At 32.4% G+C, this 23,036-nt stretch overlaps 1 protein-coding gene across 1 annotated transcript in view; it reads left to right on the plus strand.

Annotated features, from left to right (window-relative positions):
- The window catches only part of LOC130663993 (GATA-binding factor 2-like), a 59,763-nt gene extending 40,360 nt beyond the window's left edge, over positions 1-19,403 (plus strand). The window contains exons 5-8 of the mRNA XM_057463607.1: positions 3,959-4,093; positions 14,634-14,823; positions 15,066-15,268; positions 16,492-19,403. Coding sequence (XP_057319590.1) covers positions 3,959-4,093; positions 14,634-14,823; positions 15,066-15,268; positions 16,492-16,518 — 555 coding nt within the window. The 3' untranslated portion in view covers positions 16,519-19,403. The remainder of the gene's footprint in view (positions 1-3,958; positions 4,094-14,633; positions 14,824-15,065; positions 15,269-16,491) is intronic.
- Positions 19,404-23,036: the final 3,633 nt, after the last annotated feature.

Raw genomic sequence — 23,036 nt, forward strand, 5'->3', positions numbered from 1 at the left:
ACAATTATTTTTATTAAGTCGTAATCAAATTGCGCATACAATAAATGAACAATTTCATCATTTCTTATCTTTGATAAAAGTCTTTAAATTATTTTTATCAACTTAAATATACATATTTATTTTTTAAACTCCAATTACTCATGAATAATTAAAGGTCTTTAAAACTTTTTAATTTCCTTACTGGTCAGTCCATTAATCAAAAAATTCCGTAATTAATTACCAATAAAAAATATGTAATTAATTTTATTAAATTTTTTCGCACTTTCTATCCACTAATTACTTTTTTTAAAATTTTTTTATTAATTTATTCGCTGATATGCTGAATATTCAGAGACGTTTAAGTCTCTGACTAAAATATGACGAAATAATAAATTTTATTTGAACGTAAAATCATCGATTAAAATAAATAATTAAATATACACAGATGTTATATATATATATTTAGATTTTAATCGGACTAACGTCACAGAAATTAATAAAATAAAATGGTCATGCACATAAAGAGCTAAGGATTAAGCGTAAGAATAAAGAGAGTGAAGAGAATGTTGCGATAAACGTCACAAATGTCATATAATACTGGAGTTGGTGTATCTCCGGGTCTGGGAGGCCGGCCTCCCTCGTGGCCAACCGGTTTCCTCATCGTCATCGTCATCGTATCGTGCAAATACACATCGTCTACCTATACAATCTATATGTATATGTATACAGAGTATCTACATAAGCTCGGCATCAGTATACTGGAGCAATTACCAGCCTCCTGATTGCGCCCGATCGGTCCCTACAATGTACCCAGCAAATAGCTTTCCATCTGCATAATAAATCGTTGTCTGCTTAATCATTTGACAATATTTTTATAATTATTCATTTCAATTCGAATTAATTACTTTTAATATCCACGGGAAATTTTTTTTTTTAAATTCATTGGAGAAACTCAGAGAGGAAAGTACCACTAGGCTAGGTTACCCAGCCTTGGCCCAAGTATGGCTTGCCATTGGATGACCAAGACAGGGGAATCCAGCCTTGGCCCAAGTCCGGGTAATCATTGTAATGGACAGGACTGAGTACCCAATCTTGAGCCAAGCATGGGCCAATATAGGTGTACCAAAGCTAGGTTCCCCAGTGCTGGGCCAAGTAGGGGCCCGTCGTTCAACTCTGGCAGCTCCTGCATGGGAAGTTTGGAAAATTTATATTGTATAGAAAATTTTTTAATGCCAAGTTGGACACAAGCAATATTGTATATGTACTAAATTCAATAATATGAATAGAATTATATATGATACTGAAGTCAACCGACGTTTAATAATTTTTGAATTTTTTTTTTAAACGATAATTTATAAAAAAAGAATATTTTTAAAAATTTGCCCCTACAGTTTTTTTAATTTTCTGTGTGTGCAAATTTTTAGTTTGATTTTTTTTTGAACCGATTTGTTGGAAAAAAAATCCGAAAATTTTTGATTGTCTGTTAACGGGAATAATTACATATATGTATTTTATCGAGACGAGGTGTAGTTCTATTCATATTATTGAATTTAATATATATTACTTTTGACCGACTTGGCATAAAAAAATTTTTTATACATTATAATGATGGTCCTTGAAATTGATTTCAAAATTTTTTTTTAATTTAAACAAAAAAATTACGATTGACTTTAATATAAAAAGTAAATTTCGCATTGCAATCGTCATATATTTACATTTCACTTTGTACTACTTACAGTATTGACAAAATGTAAAAATTACCCAAGTGTCTACATATGAATTTACCAGAACTTGACATAATTTTTATAGCACCCGACGATGTCAAATACTAAATTATTTTTAAGTAGACTAAGAGCAAGTTTAGTTTCCCTGTAATTATTTATCTTCGGGAGATAGTAAAAGGTGAAGGAAATGGAGAGAATAATCGCTAAGCAATGCGTGTACAATGTCCTAGTTGATCGTTGACTCGTGTCTGATTAGCTCTCTGCCCAACATTCTCTTTCTTCTTCACTTTTGAACAATATATAAATACAATAACATCAACCGATAGAATACCTAGTCATCTTATTAATTAATTACGTACACATCAATGCTCCAATAACAAGATCAATTAAAATATTTATCAGACAACAAAATATTCTAACCCTGCAAAAAATAGTTTATACATTAAAAGTAAATTGAAAAATGTAGCTTTTAGAATAAATAAAAAAATCCTTTTCACCACCGATCGAGCAGATTTAATAACCATTAGCCAGTAGGTACGGCAGAGTAGCTTGCAGGGGTCGCCCAATGATTTTCAGGGTGTCAAAGATCTAGAGCACGATAACAAACCTAGTGGAGGAGTATATTGATGAGGTTCGCGTATTGATTCGTGAGCTTTTGGACTACAGAGACTCTCCACCCTACACTCTACCCTACACTTCACCCCCACATCGTACTCAGAAAACCAATACTCGCAGCACCGCAACCGCCATCGACATATCACCAATAGCCTGGTAGCCTTCGACCGGCTCGAGTGAAGCGCCCTTTGGCCCGCAGGCAACCTAAGCCCCGGTGATAAGATCCCAGCGATAGGACATGATTACGACGACGTTTCCACCCCCGGCACTAGACCAACACTACCAGTCTTTGTATATACTGTATTTTTTGATGAGACCAAAGCGTCAAGACCGGTACCCTTTGCGTCACCTCCCGTCAAGTGGGTAAGTCGGAAAAAAATCCGACAAAAGAACTCTTAAAACCATCGATCTTTACTTAATATATTTTATTCTTATTTAATCCACTAAATATACATACATATATATATAATACACCTACACCTACACCTTTTACTGTACTCTCAATCAGTCAAATGATATTTTCTTTATTATTCTATCCATTGTACCGGGGATTTACGAGCGATCACGTTTTGATGCACTGTGCGAGCCACTCAATAAAATACCAATAACTCTCGCGAGTGTTCAACAGACCGACGAAGGTTGTCTACAATGGCAGGTAGACATATACAGAGAATGTGCTTATAGAAAAGAGAAATATACATCAGTGACATATAAGAAGACATGCGTACACAATCCCAAGTGGTTATTTTTTTTTTTAATCTCTCCTCCTTTCCTCTCCCACCACCACTGCCACCTTCTTTTACTTTTATTCTCTTCATCTTTACTTGTGATCGAGCCCGATCGCCGGAATGTCTTTGGGTAGATACAAAATGTAGCATGTCATCTTGGGGGTTAAGTGGTCCGGGGATTTGGCAGGAGGAAAAGTGGCCAGGTATGCACGCGCCCGTCTTATGCCCTACTGCTGGTCTTAAAAAATTTTATTCATATGTGTATATATATATAGATATATATATGATGAATTACATGTGTTGGTATATGATGGGAAAAGGTAAATAATAAGCTATAGTTGCCTCAAGAGGGATAATAGACCTTTTTAGTTAAGTGTTTGCCACTCGGGATGATCGGAGGCACAGGTGTCGGGATGATTTTTCGAAGCATTGAAACACGACCGTAACCGTAACCGTCTATCCTCAGCGTTCTCTTTTATTCCCTCTGTCTTGTTCGTAACCGTCGTCTTTGTTTCTCAGTCGTCCTTTATTTTATTTATTTTATTCATCCTCTCGGTAGAGACTCGTCGTGGATAAAACGCAGTGGTATTGGTGGAACACATGTGGAATGAAAGGATTAAGAGACTGCGAGGCACCGAGGCCCTGATACGTCGCTTCAACTTCCCTGTCTGAGTTTGACCGATCGTGTATCCTCTCTCCTTTATTTTCTATCGATAATCCATCTTATTATATATGTTGTTTGTTACTCTTTTTTTTTTTTAGTAAATTTAAAACATCTCAAGAATGTCAGAGAGACAAGATTGAAACACAAAGACTTTAATAAATTGAATTAAATACTTATATATTTATTTATTTATTTTAAATTTGATATAAAAATTCTAATTAAAAATTTTTTTATTGTTGTTGTTACAGTCGTTGCAGAGTGCCGCGAGAAGAGCAGGCACGAGTTGTGCAAACTGCAAAACCGCAACAACGACCCTTTGGCGAAGGAATCAAGCTGGCGAGCCGGTGTGTAACGCGTGCGGCCTCTACTACAAACTTCACAACGTAAGTACCCCATATTACACATATATATATATATGTACATACATAAACACTCGTCTACAATCCACTCGACAATTAATAGCCGACTAACCAGCATACACTCAAACTAAGACAAAAAAAATAAAGCAAAGTAAAACAGAAAAAAAGTAAATAAAAACGTGCGTTTATAGTCGGAGATAAAATCGCTTTGTTCGACACTGATTGCCCGGGAGGACACGACCGACGACCCCCGCATTGTACTATCGGAAAAGCAGTAGGCAGCCAGTGAGTGCACCGGCACATAAGCAATAATAAGAGTACAGTGTAGAGTATAAACCAAGAGAATTATTTTGTAGCGAGGGTTGTATGAGCTCTCTCAATCTCTCAAGAGTTTCCTTGTTGTATCAACAATTAAGTCGCGTCTGCGACCCCGAGTATCGTAGGGAGGAATCCGCTGACGGTGGACAAGAGCGTGCTCAACGGCGTGTGACACAGGAAGCGCCGGAAGTGAGGTCCAAAGCCTTGTCGAGAGCCAATACACCCACACTCTCTCTATACCATACATACATACATAAATATTACAACAAGGATTCTCGTGTAGTAATTTTTTTTTAATCCATTGTCATGTGTCTTTGTATCCTCGCGGTGCTCTGGAAACAGTTACACCATGGTTCGATTTCCGTCTAAAGGAAATTCCCGTATCCTCTTGATGTCACCCTGCTCTACAACAACAACATCAACATCTACTATAACTATATTGCCAGTATATTACTCTGGTAGCTTATTGGAAGCATAAGATCGGAATATGTCCTCCAGTGTTCCCATCAGCTTTACTACCGGCGACAATACGGCTGTGACAATAGCAACCCGATATTTAGTTACCGAACTAGACCTCTCGACCTCTTCCATCTATACATATACATATATACATTTATATATAAATAACATATATCTATGTATCCATGCATGTGTCTTAGCAAAGCTGCCGCCTAAATTTTTACTTGTATCGGCTAATGACCGGTCTCTTTATTTTCTTTTCTCCATATAATAGTAAAAAAAAAAATTTTCTATTTTATACTCTGTATAATACAGCACTAACTACCCCTGGGCGGTGCCTATCCATTACGCTTGCTTGCCAAGCCAAAAGGGCGCCCTACCCAGGAAGTCGCTCGAATAATTTCATGATTACTTTTTCATGACAAAAAAACCGCTTAGAAATAAATAACCGCGTACCGACTGTACCGCGATTTGTAACAAATGATTTTTTTATACAGTCTAAAAAATACAGTATCCATTTACCATTTTCTTATACTCGCTATAAATGTTAATACATTTATTATTATTATTTTTTATTAGTATGTGAAGACTAAAGCGCGTGCGCACGGTAGTCGAGGATTAATTATCGGGGATCGCTAATTGGCTCGGACTTCTCGAGCGACGCGCCTCGACGCGGAACGCATTCGTCAAGTTCTCCTTCTTCTTCTTCTTCTTCGTCTTCTTCATCTTGTTCTTTTACTTGGATACACGTGTCTTCTTTAGCTTCATCTCTCATTGCAGAGTCTGTGTTATTCGCATCAGTATTACAGAGTGCGCATAGTCGTTTTGCAACAGTAACTGCTGGTACATATCAGGGAGCTACACCGAGACTGAGTTAATGTGAGTTAACTTAAGATTAAACGCGTAACATATTATACAAAGACGACAATCAGTAGAGCAGTAGCAAAACAGTCAGTCTCTGTGTTTATTTTCACTTGCATGGCGTTCTAATCGAGGTCGTAAATCGCTCGTCCAAATTTATCATCATTCAACTCTTCATCCCATCTCATCTCGTTATCTTCATTTTTATCTCTACCACATTGATTTTATTTATACATTTTATTCATCAAGATAACACACGAGAATATTTATACTTAAATTTTGTTTTGTTTTATTTTTATATTTATATTTATAACTTAAACATCTCGTCATCGGTCATCGTGATGGTCGCGGTCGTGGTCGCGGTCCCACTCGTAGTTTGACGAAAATTCTTTACATAAATTATCCAGCTTATACGTGACAATTAAACGTGGAATTGAGGTATATATAAAAATAAAATAACTGGAGAATAAAAAAAAATATATATATATATAAAATAAATAAAACAAAGTATATGGAGGTTGCAAGCAAAGGCCAACCCAGACACGTTTCCCGGTAATCATTAATTAAGCGAGAGCGCGGGCCCCCGTTGCTAAATACTCGCGACACGGAGACAAGCCGACGAGGAATAAATTGTCCGAGCCATGATTTCCAGCTTGTAACGAACGTAATAAAAAAAAATAATGTATGTGTACAAAAGAATAGAGACCACTGATATGGATTAAAATGACCCAAGACCCAAGAGTGGAGTCTAGAGTCTCGTGTTATGTGACACAGTCCAGCATTTGATTTGCAAAAATCCAGAAACCCTACGGAAGTACCTTGTTCTTTTTTTTACCCTTATGTCTCACCTCAATAAATTAAATCGGTCTCTTTTTATTTCTACCTCTCATTGTTATTTTTTTTTACCCTCGTCAACTTGGACAGACTTGCTCAGAGGCTTGTTTACTAATGAAAAGTGTCGTTGAAAGTCGTAAAAAATAGTTGTCGTGCCTAAGGACTATTTAAAAAAATAATTCTATAAATTTTTAAGTCACCAGCACCATCGCCGGCACCGCCACCTCCTTCATCTATAACTCGTTTAGTTTGAATTCGAGTTTGTGACCTCGGCAAACGGATATGTCGTGACGGGAGACGGTTCTTTGCTATATCTATGTATACATATGAATACATATGTATACTAATGTACTGTAGGAGAATGAGAGTTAAATATACACATAACACACTTGACTTGCAAAAATGGTAACATTGTCAACGCGATATTTTAACTTTTAAAAAAAGACACCGAGGGAATTATTTTTATTTTTTGAACACAAATTATCCAAGATAAGACTACAGTATATATAACAAAAAGTATGAGAAAGAAGGTTGCTTGTAAGTTGTACAAACTTCTTTCATCTTATTTTTTTTTTTGAGTTGTCTTCCCTGTGCCCGCGATGTCGACCTTTACTTCGACGAAGACGAGACCGAGACTGCGACGACTCGCGAGATCTTAGATACCTCGTTTGTGCTCCTGGTGAAGATGGCGAAGTTGCGAGGATGGTTTGAACGCTGGGCAAAAGATAGAATGCGAGTGAGAATAAACGAAAAGATAAAAATAAAATAATAAGGAGGATCAGAAATAAAAGAGAGTGAGGGGAAAGAAACTTAAGGACGGATCTGGGATCGTTAAGATAGAAAAGCCCGATAACAGAGAGTGAGGCCAAACCAAAAGTTACACACATCGAAATCCAAGTCTAGACACCGATTACACTACAGATGTATATTATGTTCTTTTATTTAAACAATATAAATATATATGTGAACTCGGGGTAAAATGAGACGCCGCTTTTTCTGGAAAAAAATTTTTTTAATTCTTCTTTAGGGTTAAAAAAAAAATGGAGTAAAAGTCTAGTAGCCAAGACTGTGCAGCCAATTAAAATTTTTTTTTTTTTACAATCACGGCCCATTTTACCTCCCAGACAGTTTTTTTACCAGTTTTCAATAAAACAATTCTAACAAAGGATACAAAAAAAAAGTTTTACTGAAAATTAAAAATTGGCTGCGTTCCTTTATATGATACTGAAGTTAGCAGACGTCTAATAATTTTATAATTTATTTTGAAACCGATAAATTATAAAAAAAAATTTTTTACCAAATTGCACCCATAGTTTTTTTAATTTCCTACACGTGCATATTTTTTTTTTTTTTTTCTGTAATTGATTCGTTGAAAAAAAAATCTAGAAATTGTTAACTGTCAGCTAACTTCAGGATCACTCCTTTATTTGTTTATTTAAAAAATATGTAAAAAAATATATATGGTGGAGTTATAAATAATTAAAAGATACGTGACAAATTAAGTATCACAAACAAGTAATAAATATGGAGAGAAATGTAGAAAGGTTTAAATAATTATTCAAGTTATTCTAAGAAGTGTCTTGTCCTGGTCTCTGATTTTCGTGGCTGAATAAAACTTTATTATATTTTATATTTTTATTTTAAAAAACTAACACAAACCAAAAACTAACTCCAAAGGGTTTTCGGTCTGGTCTAGTGTTACCTATGCTCTATACTGTAACTCTTGTTCCCTCGACCGTGATCGTGTGACCCATAGATTTCTTGGAAATTAAAAAACGACCGCTGTCTCTTCTTCCGATCTACTCTTGTGCCGAATCAAGGTCACTTGTGGCCCATAGCCGATCATTTTATATAAAAAACTACTTTTGATTTCTCCTCGATGGGTATAAATACACTGTAAAAAATCCGGAGTGAATTGGGAGTGAAATAAAATCCGAATTCACTCCGCCACTCGGAGTTCCGGAGTTTTAAAAAAATCACTCCGCATCCGGAGTGAATTGGGAGATTTTTTTAGCGGAGTGACGCGGATTTTATTTCACTCCGGTCCGGAGTTTTAATACTTAAATAAATTTATATGAAACTGCTAAACAATGTGTGTGTGTGTGTGTGTGTGTGTGTGCGAGTGTGTGTTTGCGTGCATGTCTGTGTTTGGGTGTGTGCAGGTGTTTGGGTGCGTGTGTGCAAATGTGTGCATGTGTGAAAATTTGTGCGTGTGTACAAATGTGTACATGTGTTCGAATGTGTGCGTGTGTGAAAATGTGTGCGTGCGTGTGTGCGAGTGCGCGTGTGTGCCTAAATATGCATGTATGTATGTGTGCGCGAATTTTTACTTCGATTTTATTATGTGGAGTTATATTTTATTAATAATATTTTCAAAACTCCGCTCCGAAGTGAATTTCACTCCGGAGGGATTAAATTAATAAAAAATTATCTACTCCGCGAAAACTCCCCTGCGGAGTGAATTTCACTCCGAGGGGAGTGAATAATTAAAAATTCATTCACTCCGCATTCACTCCGGATCTAATCCGCATTCACTCCGCGAATTTTTTACAGTGTATATCTATAATACACAATAAATATATAAATATCAGATAAGTGAAAGTACGAGTGCAAAATATGATATAGAAAAAAAAATCAGTAGGTTTCGTACGGAACATTACGATGGAACAGAGAACCATCTTGTCCTTCGATATCATCTCAATCGCGATGCTTCCTGTCTTGATCTTTAGCTCGCGCGTATGAGACGATAAATATAGCTGCTACTGAGAAACTCATGTATACATACATATATCTATATACATATATAGTTTACGGTATATATTGCACTCTGATTGTCCGATAAGACGCATAATTTTAGGACTTTCTGCACTTTGGAGATCTCGACGTGTAGATCAGACAACCAGCCGGCTCTGCTACCGTTCAACTTCATGATCCGAGTCACTTTGCATGACCTACGAGTTCAAAATAAATAAAACTCGGCAATTAAATATTTAAATAAAATAATCCATATATTTTTAAGTCGAAAATTAATTGCACATGTGAGTAAATTAAATTATTTTATTAAATTAATAAGCATCTACAGTTACATGTGTAGACATACATGTGTGCGTTGAGAGGTGAATGGATCAATTAGAGGAAGCGATAGCCGGCAATACGCCGAAGAAACGTTAAAAGTTTAATTTGTATTCCTCATACCCGGTTGTCAATTCAATACTGCAGTATCGGGATTCCTCGCGCGTCGAACATCAGAAGCTGAAGAATTTTTATAAATAATATATTTTATTCAATTGCTAAGTCAGGTTATAAAAGTGAAGGTGTCGTAAAAGTGTTTCCGCGAAGTAAAAAAAAAAAAATTGCTTAGCAAACAAGATAGAAATAATGCATTTTTCGAGCCATCGATTATCATTGAAGTTTACTATTATCGATGCAAGAGAGTGCACAGATGTGCATCGTCAATATCAAAGGACTTACGGCATCGAGAATCCCAGTAGTGTAGCATATATAATAATAGTATTCGAACGGCGTGCGGTTGCATCGTGTGTGACCACATCAATCGCTGGCTCTTGAATATTTTATCTCCTGATTTTTATTTTCTGTCTCTGTCTCTTTCTCTTTTTCTTAAAGCCCTCACTGTCTTTTATTTCACTTGTCCGTTTTCTGTATCGCGTTATATATATATACATATATTTAAGTGTGCATCCAACTTACTCGTCCACTTGCTGTCTCTTTCGTTTGCACCTCGGAGATTTTGGACACCCGCGGATTTGATCGTATGCGCCCCCGTTCCCATTAAAATATCGCATTGTATTCAAATTAGTTAAATCCTCCACTATGCCAGACAAAAGTTCCCAAAGAGACGCCCATCGTCATCAAGTATCACTGATGTATTATCCTATATATATATATATATATATTTATTTAAAATAAAAGAGAACTAACGAATAACAATTATCCTCGTGTATCTTTGTCATTCACAATCACAAATAATTCAAACTTAGTACTCTTATTTTTTTAGTCGTGGGAAAGGCTTCAATCAAACATCCCGGGTCAAATTCAAAAAAATAATTTGATTTTGGCGGAATTTTTAAAATTTAAAATAACGCAAGTCCGGCAGGACGAAAGCAAGTCAAGTTTAAATTATATTTTGATAAATGAAAAACATATTTTAAGATATGAAACCACACTTGGTCTCTAACTAAAGTCAAACTTGACTCAAATTTTTAAGTTAAAAAGTCATATTGAAGTTAAAAAAAATAAGTGGAGCAAAAAGTCAAAATTAAGTTATTTTTGACCCGGGTCCAATCAAAAATTATCACATTACATATAAAGTAAAAGACTCAGTGCCCGATCAGGGAACTAGTACTCCCACTTCATATATTTTTATATCTATATTTAGTAAAATTCAATAAATATAGATATACAAATATATGAGCGATTGGATACTGGGTCTCTTACCTGATAATATATATTTGAATTGAACAAAAAATAATAAATAATTTTAACACAATTTCAAAAAAATATAAGAAGTGATTAATTTATCAAATAAAAAATTTACAATCGATCGGAAAAATCGGTGAGCTCAAAATTCAGGGAAAATATACGTCAAATTTGAGAACATGTATGATGAATGTGTCATATAGATGCCAAAGTATACCAGTGAAGTATATGTATATGTATGTAGTAGTTGAATGTATATTTTAAGACATACTTAATTGAGTTTAAAGAAAGATATGTGTAGGATGTAGTTAATTATAATGCACAAGTTTATAAAATATAAATGCACATATTTTATTTTATGGGTCTAATATGTGCCGCCTAATTCGACAAATTTGGACAATTGCATAATTCTAAAAAGAGTCGTTGACCGCGACTGGAATAATTTATGATATAAACTGCAGTAGCTAAAGGATTGAAGCGAGAAAAAATAAAAATTCCGGTGAATAAGAGGAGAGAATAAAATGCGAATCGCAAGTGCGAGAAACTGACAGTCGCAAACTTGTAATATGAAGAAAATATAAATTTTAGGCGACAGAGTTTCAGTAGTGGTGTATACATATATATATAAAATATGTAAGAACTCAAGGAGAATAAGAATAAGGATAATAATGAAACAAAAAGTAAAAAAATGGAATTTAGCAAAAAGAGAAAGATATTAAGAGATGAAGTTTAAGTTTTGTGTGTAAAGAGACAAACATACGTATATCCTCTTATTACTTGTTATGTCCTCGTTGTCGGTCGGTCCTTGTCTCTTTATAATACCGGGAACCTTTTCCCCATCTTGGCAGTTGCGTCACGTCGCGGCGACTACAAAGTCCCGCCGGGACGATACACCAACTATCCCTTTACATACTTTTCTCTCTCTCTCTCTCTCTTTTTCTCTCCCTTCTTTTCACTCTATACAATAAGTACTATAAATTTACTTGCATATCTATTTCGTTGACTTGAATTGTTCTAAACTAGTTCACACAATTAAATCAAAAAATGAAATCACTTACTATTAAATTTCATTTTTTTTTTTTTCTAAATTACCCAAGTTCATAAAATTATTTTAACACACGTAGATAATTTTTGAGTAAAAATTACCCACAAAGTTTGGTACTGTAAGGACATCTAGCCAGTAACTAAATTTTTACTGCACAGTAAAAAAGGATTCGTCAAACTCAACCCATATCGTGTGTAAAACGAACGTTTTACACTTATTTATATGTTATTTTAACATGTTGTGAGTGTTAAAAAAAGTTACACACGTATATGTTAAAAGTAAAAATTTTCTAAGAATTATTGTGTGATGGTCGACATTATTTTTAACATATTTTGTATGTCGATTTGACAGTAATATAAAAAGTGTTAATTTCGAATAAAATGACATTTTTATGTGTTAAAAAATCAATCGATTGCGACAGTTCAAACTAGATAAATACTGTGTGTTAAATTGACCCACAAAATTCAATACTCAGAATTTTAACACACGTTTTTTTACACTTTGACGATTCGTTTTTTACTGTGTGTGTTGTTAATGCATGGAGAAAAATGTCACGTAAATATTCCTATGCAGCATAGTAATGATTAAATTACTCTGTACATGCAGTCACATGACACAAGCTATAGAGTAATGTAACCATTACTATGCTGCATAGGAATATTTACTTGACATTTTTCTCCGTGTAGAAATTGCACTTCATGTACATGCCATCGAGTAGCTTATGTATATTTTATATATATTTTACAATGTGCATGGGAGAGATTTATATATTTATTCCATGTCCTCACAGTATCAAACTTTTTTGGTAATTTTTACTAAAAATTTTTCTGCGTGAACGAAAAAAATTACGAAGGTGTCAAATAATCACAGAAATATGAAAAATTTCGCAGTCAGAGAACTTTGACCCAAAAATTTTCCATAAAAAATTATAATAATAGTTGCAGAGTAAATAAATACTCCATAAATGCACTACTATTAGTATGTAGTCTTATTTAAAAAAAGAATATTTGATGGTCGATGGGTCACCGCCATAAAAATTTTAGGCAATTTAAAGTCCCTGAATTAATTGTACAAATTGCACTTCCTCTTGGTGATATATAATAATACAAGACTGGCTGGTGGTGCACACACAAGAGGAAAGTGCCGGCGGCGCCGACGAAAAGGGCTCGTTTTTTTTTTGCTGAATAAGAAACTTGCAGCGAACTAAGAGGCGTGTAAGAATGCGCGTAGTTACATTGCATTAGTGACTTTGTCGCCGGTATAATCTCGACGACGGCGAATATTGCGCGAGGGCTGTCGATTTAAACCCATGTCTATATATATATATATACATACATTAATTGCAATATACATATACATATACATACGTCAACTACACGCAGCATTACCAAGAATCTGACGGATTTTTATTTATTAATTGTCTCTGTAGTTTTATTTCTCAAACATTTATTTTATTCCGCCAGTGCTTTATCCTTGAATTTATATAGATGTACTCAATATATATATATATATATATAATCATCCATATTTACTTGTATACTTATATTAGAATGGATTAAAAATTACTCGGCGTTGATTCGTTGTCACGTGTTTAATCACGACATGCTAATCGAAAAAAAAACAACCGATTAATACAGAGTCGGAGTCGTTGTATCGGGACAGTCGTATATATATAAATATATTTGTATGTATGTATAAAATAAAAGTTAAATCGATTGGTACTGTAGGATCGATTTATAGCCTGATGCTATATAATATGTACGAGTGCATATATTTAACCATGGACGTGGTGCTGAGTCCGCATGTTTGCCCTCCCGGTAAATAATGTCCGTGACGGGCGCGGGTGCATGTTTGTTACATCAGAATCTTTAGCTCAGCTCTTGCTCATTGTTTCATGATGGTTAATCCAACTCGGCTATTTTTTATTACTCATTTATTCATTTGAAAAAAAAAATTATCAGTAGATTTCACAGAAATCTAACTTGCATTTGTCCTCATGGCGGAATTTTCGAAAAATTTCGCTATCTCGCTCGACGAGCTGAGTCAGGAAATACATATGGTTCAAAAGTATATATTCCTACGATAGAACGCGATTTGTCATAACTATATTGTCCAAAATTCTTTACGGATCTCAATGAAACTCAACATAAATTTTCTGTAGGTGATTTTCGAGATCGAGTTTAAAGATGAGCGAAATCGATCAATTAGTTAAGAAGTTACAGCATTTCAAAATGTCAAAAATTCATATTTTTACTGATTCTTTCTTCAATAACTTTTGAATGCAACGATCGAATTTTTATGAAATGCGTCTGAAAGCTCTTTGAATAAACTTTAATTTTCATGCCTAGTCCAAAAAAATTCCTTATCTTATCACTCATTAAATGAAATTTTGCCTGCATTCGTTTCTGATATTCAAAAAAAAATTTTTTGATGCTTTCCCAATGCCTTTGATTGTGACTATACAATTGTTACATATATATTTGTATATATATTATGAAATCTACTTCATTTTGACTGCCAAATGGCCTTTTTTGAATTTTATTTTATTATTTTAAAAAAATTGTTATCGTGTAAGTTAACTCAACGAATTTTTATCTCCAAATGTTACAGGTTAACCGACCGTTGACGATGAAAAAGGAGGGTATACAGACGAGGAATAGAAAATTATCCTCAAAAAGTAAAAAGAAGAAACAGGGAAACTGTCTCGGTTTGAGCGGCGTCATGGGTGACATGATCAAGGCAAGCGGACACTTGGATCTTGATAACAAGTCATTCCACACTGGATTTGGTTCACCTATGGGTAAATTTTTTTATTAAATGTCTTATTTATTGATTGAACACAATAATACATTATATTTATTGAATGTCTCTTACTTACATTAGCAAGTGATTAATTCTTGTTTAAATATTCAAATGATGAATTTGTAATTATAATCAGTGTTTAAAATAATTTGTAATAAATTAATTATTCAAGTGTGTTTTCACAATGAAGGCAATATAAATAGCTAATTAATTATCGTTTTATTTATTTTGTGTTAATAGGAACGGCCCAACATCATCACTCGATGCATCCAGCAGTGCAACATTACATGTATCACTCGGGAGTCGGAATGGCCGGAGGTCTTCATCAGGGATTCGCGCCACCCGCGCCACCGCCAATTCACCCGCACTCTCATCCACACTCCCACTCCCATCACATGACGAGTTTGCAGGGTCTTCAGTTGGCAGCTACGACGAATGCTATGGTAAGAATTATCATTTTTCTGTAATTTACTATTAAATTTACCGTCAAATTTTTTTTTTAAATTATCCTGTAGAGAAAAAAAATTCAAATTTTTGAATCTAGTCCCGAATTCCGGATATTTTTATTTTTATTTCAAAAATTGAAAAAATACTTTTTAAAAAATCGTTTACGTTTATCCAGAATTATTTATGTAAATAAAAAAATTTTTTTAGTAAAAATTATCCTGTAATTTCATGTACCTGAAGATCGGAACGTTTTTCGCGCAACAAAAATAAAAAAAATTCATGTAATTCGACTGCTTGAGGTGATTTAAGGGATAATTATGTGCCTAAAAATCGGAACGTTTTTCGTGGAACGAAAATAAAAAAACAAAATGAAAAGTAAAAAATCTACTAGATCTAGATTTTGAAAATCTTTCGCATAAGTGTTAGTGTGTCAGCCAAAAATTGCAGCCGACCCCAATTACCCCTCAAGTCACTTTTAAGCAGCCAAATTACAAAAATTTTTTCATTTTTGTTTTGCGTAAAACGTTCCGATCTTCAGGTACATGGATAATTAGGGGTGCCTGCAATTTTCGGTTGATATACAAGCATCTATGCGAAACATTTTGGAAATCTCGGTCCAGTAGATGTTTTACTTTTTATTTCGTTTTTTTATTTTCGGTCTGCGAAAAACGTTCCAATCTTCAGCTACATGTAATTTCAAGTCATAGGATAATTGTTTGATAAAAAGTTATTTTTAGATCTACGATCTTAATCTTGTGTTCTATTTGAATTTACGTAGATTTTATTTTTCTACTATTAAGATCTATATAAATCTGTAGAGATCTATACAGATCAAAGCTGCAACAAAATTATAAAACCGAATTCAAAAAAGATTTCGATCCATACAAAAAATTAAAAAAAATCTGAGTAGATCTAATTAGATAAATTTTGAGTCTTTCTTAAAAATAAAATCACAAAATAATCATCTCATTAAAATAAATCTATGAATTTTAGTCCTAGAAATTTTTCATTTTTTTCTAAACCAATTTCCTCTCACATCAAAACCAATTTATAAAAAAAAACGCGAGTAAATAAATAAAATAAGACTTCTCTCGATTGACGCAATATGTCCATTTAAAACCATCAGAGTCTTAACTGGACACCGAGTCAATAAGAAATTTATTTGATCCCGAAGAATCTCATTGCCAGTAACTGCAATAATTTTTTTTCTCTGTTGCAGACCGGTTGGAGGTCCGAGTACACATGAATGAGTACTTATGACCAGTAAACAGCATCAGCAGCAGCAGCATCAGTACCAACACCAGCAGCTCAGGACGCAACCCACCATTCTGTCATAAGCTTTTTTCGATAAACTCTCGCGCTATTGGTATCCGTGTGCTCACATATATTTATACATATATGGAAAAACCTCGTAAGCGTTAACACGTATGTTAAAAGATGATACCCATCGTCTTTTTATTTTAAAAATTATTATTTCTTTTTTATTTTATTTTTTTACTTTTATTATTTTTAAATCGAAGGTTTAAAAATCTTCAACTTGTTATATAAATATAAATTTATCAGCAGCAAATAATGGAATCAATGCTCACGCGTTGGAATTATTTTTTTGTAAATATGTAAAGTATACCGTAGGGTTTATTAACCCCCCGGTCCCAAGTACAAAGTCAGCTGTCGTTTAATCGAGTCGTTATATAATAAATTTAAATGTAAATAAAAAAAAACATAATTATTATAATAATATACTTATTAATGAACTCATAAATTAATTATGAGTATTTGAATTTATATAAATAGTAATAATGGTGTACTATTCATTTGATTACACGTTCGTATTTATCTTAAATCACGACGGTATGAAGCCATCGCAATCAACGTTAATCAACTAATCGGTTTTTATTTTCACCTCAGTCACACCTTAGATATATCGACTAAAATTATAAATATAAATATTATTTCTATTATTATAAATATTATATATTAAAGATCATTTTAATTGTATCTACACACTGATACTACCCGTGTGTGGGCGTTAGATTACGAGCTAACGTGATACGATACACAGCCGACACTACACCCTGGGAAATATATATAAATTGTATAAAAATGAATTATCTCTATCGGTCATTATCGTGCAATTTAAGGTAACGAGTGAAGATTTTTATCGGCAAAACACGACGACTGCTTCCCTCAGCTGACCTTTTTCTCATTTATTATAATATTATATTTGTCATCATTAATATTTACTGCGCTGACAGTTAACATTAAATATATTATTATTATTATTATTATAAAGAAATTAATGAATTTTCAATAGATAAAGTAATTTGTGTGATTTATATTTATTATTGATTGATTAAATTTAAATGTGTGTGATAAAAATAAAATAATTAATACATGGGACAGTCGTACGTGATTTTTATTTTCTGTTTCGATTTCTTTTTTTTTTAATTAATTTAATTTGTTATTTAATGCGTCGATTTATTTTTCTTAGTGATCGTGGGCCCATAAGTCATATATATATATATACTGTAAAAAATTAGGAGTGAATTTGAAGTGATTACGGAATTTGTTTGAACCCAACTTCACTCGGAGTCTCGGGGTTTAAAAAAAAATTACTCCGCATATGGAGTAAATAAGGAGTTTTTTTTTTTTAATGGAGTAATATGGAGTTTATTTAAATTTGCATTCACTCCGATTCGGAGTTTTTTCTTCTACACTGTAAAAAGAGCGGTGTTAAAAATGGACTCATTTTAACTCCGCCCGGTGTTAAAATAAAATTACACCGGTGTTAAATCGGGGTAACCGGTGTAAAAGCCGGGTAAACTGCGTCCGCTTGGATTATTAACTTTAAAGATTATAAAACACAAAAAATGTCAGTTCTTTATGAAAATTAATAAAAAAAATCATTTATTAACAAGTATAGTGATCGAGTAATTCACAAAGTAAAATATTTTAACACCGGTCTAGAATATTTACACCGGTGGCGGCGTTATTTTAACACCGCTTTCAGGGGTAAATTTAACACCGATAATTTTAACACCTACACCCTTTGGACTTACCCCGGTGATTTTTTACAGTGTAGGAGTGAATTTCACTCAGAACCGGAATTTAAATATTTAAATAAACCCGCCTTCGGAGTGAATTTCACTCCGCGGGAATTAAAAAAAATAGACAGTCATCTATTCTCCATTTACTCCGGATTTACTCTGCGTTCACTCCGTTAATTTTTTACGGTATATATATGTCTTGACGGATTGAATTACTGATAAATATAAATGGGTGTCAAATCTAACACTACACGGAAAAAAATGATTGACAATAATTGTAGTTCAACTTCTAATTATTTATGTTATGTTCAATAACTAATGTCGTTTCAGTTAGTAAAATTATGATTTTAATGTTTAAACTGCTATAATTAACAGTTAATCGTTGAAATATACTGCTTGACTATTTAAAATTACTAGTTAAACCTTAAAAAACTACAAGACACTTGTCAAAAAAATGCATCTGTTATTAATTTCTTACGTTTTACTCCATAATATTTACTGAGATTCGGTCTAGGCGCGCTGTTGACGAGAATCTCAGTAATATTTACTAATTTTTTTTCCGTGTAAAAAAAAACGGGAGTGAGTTCGAAGTGATTACAGATTTCATTTAAATCCGCATTCATTCTAACTTCGAGAGCATCAAATAAAAATAGTCACCTGATCCGCATTTACTCCGATTAAATCCGCGATCACTAAGAAATTTAATTATTTTATTTTTTCAAAACTTAAATAAACTTCAGACGGAAAAAAATAAAGCACACAATAGATGAAAATTTTAATTTGAAATTTTTAATTAATGCCGTTAATTAGAAAAAAAAAAATAATTTTTATTTTTTTGAATTTTCAATTTTCTTAGCGGAAGTTGGAAAGATTATTAATTTAATTACTATTATTAATATAATTATAATTACAAATAAATATATGGAGACATAAATATATATTGTAAACTATAGTATATGGTTAATAAACCACTGAGAGTAAGTGATTGTGTATAATTACTAGTAATCAGATATATAAAGTTAGATAGTCAAAGTATTAAAATAAAAGAATGAGAGATAATCGATAAGTTTTAATAATAAATAAATAAATAAATAAATAAAATAAACTAAACAAACGTTTAATTACTCGTTTCTACGAACTTAAATGTCTAAAATTATTAATTATTATCTATAGTTAATTAATGAAGAGAGGGAGAGAGAGAATTACGAGACCACATTGTGATTTTTGATTATAGACATTATTTTATTATTAATCAGCTTATTAACTGATTATTAATATTAATTGATTAATTAATATATTTGAAGTTCGGCAATTTGGGCCAGAGGAGTCATCTCTCAGCAATAATTGCTAAAAAATTTATTATCCTTTTAATTGACTAAATTGCGAGCGAATAATTAATTAGTTTTGTGATTTAGCAAATTAAATTTATTACCAGTAATGAATTTTTTTTGTTCCTTTTTTTAATTACACGTACATATAAATATAAATGATGACTATACATAGTTTAAATAAATTCATCTATATATATATACATATATATATTTATATATGTATATATATATACATATATATATAAATTATAGAGTATTATTAGGGACGTAGATGTAGCCTGTAAAATATAATTTTTAAATAAATAATTAATTGATTATAATAATTAATAATTTTTCTCGCCGAATGGGAAAACAAAACTATAATTAATTAAATAAATAAATAAATAATTAATATTAATTATTAAAAAAAAAATCTAAGACCAGAAGTACGATATTCTTACGTACTACTGATAAATGTGTAAAAATGAATGTAAGATATTATTGTAAAAAAAGTTTTAACTTAAAATAAATTAAATGATAAATAATAATTCAAATATTTTATTTACACACTTCATTAATATATTTTTTATAAAAATATTTATGTATCATTAAATCATATCATCAAGTGACATCTGTCGTGTTGTGATCATTAAGACATTAAAAGATTATAGAGTCATTTTAATTATCTTTAAATTGATTCCGTCTCACTGTTAGTTATTTATTTTATAAATTAATCATAAATTATCAAACCTGAGACAGATCCAGCTTTTCAACTCTACACGATCATAAATCAAACGGACTTTCCCTTTACATTTTTCTTTTTTTTCACTCTTTTTATGACACCTTGATTTATTTATATATTTTTCACTTTTTTTTTCTGTAGAATTTAAATTTTATGTATAAATATATAAGTATATGTGCATATATGTATATATATGTGTATCTTTATCTGTATCTCTGATTTTAGTGCTCTTCTTTAAATATATGTATGTATAAATGTATATATATATGTATATATAGGAGTAGTTGGACCCGTTGATGGACGATGTGCGAAAACAAAGTGGGCAGCGATCGTATCGATCGTTGTGCAGTATATTAATTAGCCGTAGTAACTTAATTAAAGCCTTATCGGACTACTCGATATACGAAAGTGTTTACATGCAAATCAAAAGCGCCCGGTACGCGATAACGGTTACACTGTGTAGTTATGATGTGCCGTTACAAATAAAATAACTGATATGATAATCATCCTATATGCTTCTACACTAAATATCTATATATATATATATATATATTGCATCCGATCGCTAAATATGTTTGTTATTTTATTAACTTACCCAGTAATTTTATATTTCATTTTAATTTACATATTTTAAAATATTTACGCAGAAAAAAAAAATTTCTTGGCGCGAGAAATTTTTTCTCGCCGCAAGAAATTTTATATTTTTTTCAATTAATAATTTTAAAAATTTCTTGAGGCAACGAAAAATTTTTTTGAGGAGAGTTAAAATATTTTGCGTTAAGAAATTATTTTTTTCGGTGAATACTTATTTTATTTTTGAATTATTTCAATCCAATTTATTACGATTTTTTAGTTTGAGTTTGAAATTTTAATTTGAAAAATTTATCCATTTTTTTTTACTCAAATTTTGTTAAATTCGTTAGTTATATTTAAGTCATATATTTTTCGTTACTGATTTTAATAAATCAGACGTCCCGTACGAAAAAAAAATATATATATCTGGGATATACACGGGCAAAATTTAATGTGTCTCATACATACGGCATATATTCAGATTTGCTGAATATATACGGATATATACTTTTGCCGTACGGGATCTTAAACTGTCATTAAATATATGACTCATTAAATAGCAGTAATTAAATAATTTCAAGTAGCTGATCGTCTCGACTAAATCTCATAATTATTAAAATTTATGTTCATTCAAATGATAAAGTAATTTAACAAATAAGATTATCAGCCAATAATATCACTATCAAAACAAACTAATCAGTTAATTAATTAATTAATTAATTAATTTACAAATAAAAATATATTGCTTACAATTAATTTGCCTATTTGATGAACGCGTAAAAAAACATGTACGACATAAAAATAGTAATCTCATTAATTTAATCGACCAATTGAATCATTAATTTATTTTATAGCGAATTTTAAAATCATTGCCGGTGTAACGGACCTCGATTTTATCAGTTGAATTAAAAGACAGATTTTCTTCACATAAAAAATCATATGATCTTTCTCAGTATGTATAGAATATATATCCTTCCAGGACCACTACTTGAGGTTAAATTCACCGGCATCTCACATTAACTCAACAGAAAATCCCCCGAAATCCGTCCACAAAAATCTCCGCGAGACTTTTGTCATTTGTAGCACAAGTCGGTTTCATTTCACGGTGAATTTAATTCCGATGCCAAGTTAAGTCCCGGGCAGCTGTCGTAAGTCGGGGGTGACCCTTTGCGCGATCTAGCTCATGTAGACTACGAAAATAATAATAAAAAAAAGTATATATATAATATCAGGCCAAGTTTCGCTGGAGATGGGACTGCTTAGACTCTTTGGAGCCATACACAAAAAACGTAAAAAAGAAACTGGTACATCTCTTCAGCTTCCTATAAAATTGACCGGGATTACGCAAATCCTGTTTAGGGATCCCGAAAAAAATCAGTATGTTAAAGCTCCTGACAAACTACGGACAGTATACTGGCAGTTTTAGTTAAAAAATAAATAAACTTGATAGTGTTATGTACAGACTAGAAAATTTTATTAAGTCCGTAGCTTAATCCTATCATTGATAAGATTTTTTTGACATGAATCATGGAGGTGACCCACCCAAGACTCACGAGACATCGCTGGGGTCATCCTTCGTAGGGTCAGTGTCATGTCGAGTGTGAAAACGGGGCTTTGGATGTGATAGCATTGAATTTTTATTATTTTTCTATGGGTCTGTAGCCTATGGTTTGTTGTGGCCCCAGGGAATAAATCAACAATTGATGGTTGGATTTAAAAACCGAGTCCAATGACTTTTAGATAAAGGAGATCAGGAAAGAAAGCAAGAGATAGAAACTGTATTGAGAAACTATTATATATATGGACGTATATAAAATATCCAATAGCGTCATCATTCCACGCGGATTAACATTCCAAAGATTTTCCGCTGAAAATGACTCGGATAAATTTAGTGACGAGGATCAATCACTACAAGAGTTTAAATAAAAAATCATAGCTCGGATTCTATTGAGTTCTATTAAATCTATTAGTGAACAAGTAACAATTAACAAGTGTACTGATTCTTATATTCACTGTATTATTAAATGCAACACGCAATTTTATTGAGAGTGACACGCACTGCAAATTTAACTGTTTGTTTATATAATCTCAA

This window comes from Microplitis mediator, chromosome 2 (assembly GCF_029852145.1).
Source record: "Microplitis mediator isolate UGA2020A chromosome 2, iyMicMedi2.1, whole genome shotgun sequence".
In the NCBI taxonomy this organism is placed as follows: domain Eukaryota; kingdom Metazoa; phylum Arthropoda; class Insecta; order Hymenoptera; family Braconidae; genus Microplitis; species Microplitis mediator.